Here is a 2,635-nt window from a genome sequence, read left to right as displayed (position 1 = left end):
TATCTATCTATCTATCTATCTATCTATCTATCTATCTATCTATCTATCTATCTATCTATCTATCTATCTATCTATCTATCTATCTATCTAGATAGAAGATACTTATATGATTTAAATGATTCACTGTCTTTGGATTGACATTATTTGAAGTTGCTAGTAGGCTTGCCCAGTTCAACAGTTTATCTTTAATTCAATTCAGTTCAAGTGCATTCAAAAATCAAAAGGAATCTAGATTTGACTCTGGGTTTGTCTTGTAGGACCCTACTGGCCACAGTGAATGCTGCATGGAATCTAGTTACTTCACAAGAGAACTCTCTGAAGATTTAGGTCCATTGACCAAGGTATATTAAGTCCTTCATGGACTGCTCCCCTCATTATGTCTTTGTATACATAATGTCTACAAGATATTCTTGTGATTAAATGCTCTGGTGGTTCATTCTTACCAGGTGACAGCCTGGTGATAATGAACAATATATCTTAAATTGTTAATTGCTAACAATTTTGTTAACAAGATACATTTTTTTAAACAAAATTATATTCATATTAAAGACCACGTTTAAAACATACTATTTGTGATGGCTGTCTCACTTCACTTTTATAATCCTTTCTGGCTGAAGAATTGTCTTCTTGCCAAGCTCAAGTCATTATTTATGTTGTTAATGAGATGTTCTAGCATATAAATATAGACAATTTACAAAATTAATTGTGGTTTGCATTGCATTGTGTTTTATGACATTTGCTATATTTTACAGATTTCTGAGAGAACACATTATGTTTACTTGTGATGGAAATGAACAAAAATAGAAGTGACCAAGGCCATCCTGTGGACAGAGCTTAACTTTGAAAAAAGTAAAGATTTAACAGCTGATGAAGATGTGACTGAAGACAATGTCTTCGTCTGGATTCAGGCCTGCTTGGTTATGGGCAGCCTCCCTTTTGATTTGATCATATAATGTGATTTTTGGACACTGAACACCAGATTTGCAACAAAACAGCAGTATTTTACATCCTTGTAGTTATAAAATCACAAATTACTCATCTCCTGTGTAGTAATGGTGTCATCATGTTTACTGAAAACTGAATAATTACTTCGCTGCAATTGTCACACTTGGCAAAGCTGAGTGGACCAAACTGCATCCACTTCTGACCTGCAGGCCCATTCTTTTTAAATCCCCATGCTGTGCTATCTATATAATATGACAAACTTTAGAATGCACCGTGGATGGATATACTCCTAGATATTTCATATACGATCTCAAAATATATTATTGTACTGTGTGCCATTGGTGCATAGAGATTCTGTATTTTATTCATTCAGTCCACAGGTTTTTGTTTTGTCACCTCAGTTAATTCGAGTCACAAAACCCCCTGAATGTTTTTGTGGTGCTGTTGCCTTCTTTGTGTGCAAATATCTAATAAAAGATCTAATAAATAATAACTTAAGTAGGTTAAATTCACAGTTACCTACTTTACTTGAGCTTCCCTTTTTACATCGCTCTCTATTGTTGCTTCACAATGCTTTATATTTTACTTCATTATCTGACAGTTTATACTACTTTTGGACCTTTGTATATAAAAAAATAAGTCACCCAGTTGTGCATAGTACAACTAAAAGTATTAATTAGTTAATCAATTTTTGATTTGCTTTTTGTTTTTGTTTTTAGACAAAAACAAAGGACTAGATTGAGAGACTGCATCTTAGCTCATACAAATGCCCTCAAAACTGAAAATGAAACCATATGGTATGGTCATTTTCTTTTGTTTTATTTCATTATTATTTATTATTAACAATAATTATTATTACATTTATTGACTCTGGGTTCCATCCTTAGACGGGAAGGGATTGCTTTTCATTGTTATGCTGATGAATGCCAAATTTATTTGCCACTAAAGCAGAAGGATGGCATCGCCATCAAACCTCTTTTGGCATGTCTAGATGACATTAAAGTGTGGTTGGCTTTAAACTTTAAAATTTTAATGAAAAGAAAACAGAGGTGTTGGTGTTTGGACCTAGTGGGCACTGTGAGTCCTCTGTTGATTTGGGACCCCTGGAAGTTTATTTTAAACCTGTTATTACTGAACCTTGGTTTTAAATTGGACAGCCAAATTAGAGCAGTGGTGAAGTCCAGTTTTTATCATTTAAGGCAACTGGCAAGAGTGAAATCTTTTCTTTCAAGGCACCTCGAAACAGTCATCCATGCTTTTATTTCTTCCCGTCTGGAGGCAGTCTCTCTTCAGCGGAAGGAAAAAATGATATGGTTTGAAAATGCCATGTCACTGCTTTCCTCATCCCTTGCACAGATCAATCCACATGTTCATAGCATGCCTTTTTTTCTCTGAAATATGCTGAGCAAACCTGTATTGTTGACATTTCTTATATGTCAATCAGCGTATCACCACTGATTTAGTGAGTAAATGTTTATTCTCATTCAAACTGTTTTTGTGCCTTCTTGCAGTTTAGCACTTTATAAAGTTGCTAGCTAGCCAGTGCTGCCTCTCGGCTCATGTTGGTTAAAAAATTAACCCCACCGCTTTAAAAACCTTATATAAAAGACTGAGCAAATTTACTGTTGCTCATTTGGCTCTGACATCCCACCTGATGAAGACCCTGGAGCGGTTGGTCCTGGCTCAGCTT

General features: G+C 35.0%; 1 protein-coding gene across 6 annotated transcripts in view; it reads left to right on the top strand.

Moving 5' to 3' along the window:
* The window catches only part of LOC102300963 (Na(+)/H(+) exchange regulatory cofactor NHE-RF3-like), a 19,852-nt gene extending 17,217 nt beyond the window's left edge, over window positions 1-2,635 (top strand). For all 6 annotated transcript variants that reach the window (XM_005937121.2, XM_042226783.1, XM_005937122.2 and 3 more), the window contains 2 exons: window positions 258-341; window positions 753-2,635. In XM_005937121.2, coding sequence (XP_005937183.1) covers window positions 258-341; window positions 753-785 — 117 coding nt within the window. In that variant the 3' untranslated portion in view covers window positions 786-2,635. The remainder of the gene's footprint in view (window positions 1-257; window positions 342-752) is intronic.

The sequence above is a fragment of the Haplochromis burtoni genome, unplaced genomic scaffold (assembly GCF_018398535.1).
Source record: "Haplochromis burtoni strain Fernald_Lab_line unplaced genomic scaffold, NCSU_Asbu1 Contig_227, whole genome shotgun sequence".
NCBI classification, from domain to species: Eukaryota; Metazoa; Chordata; class Actinopteri; order Cichliformes; family Cichlidae; genus Haplochromis; species Haplochromis burtoni.
Note: the sequence above shows the minus strand (reverse complement) of the source record. Positions and strands in the feature narration are given on the sequence as shown.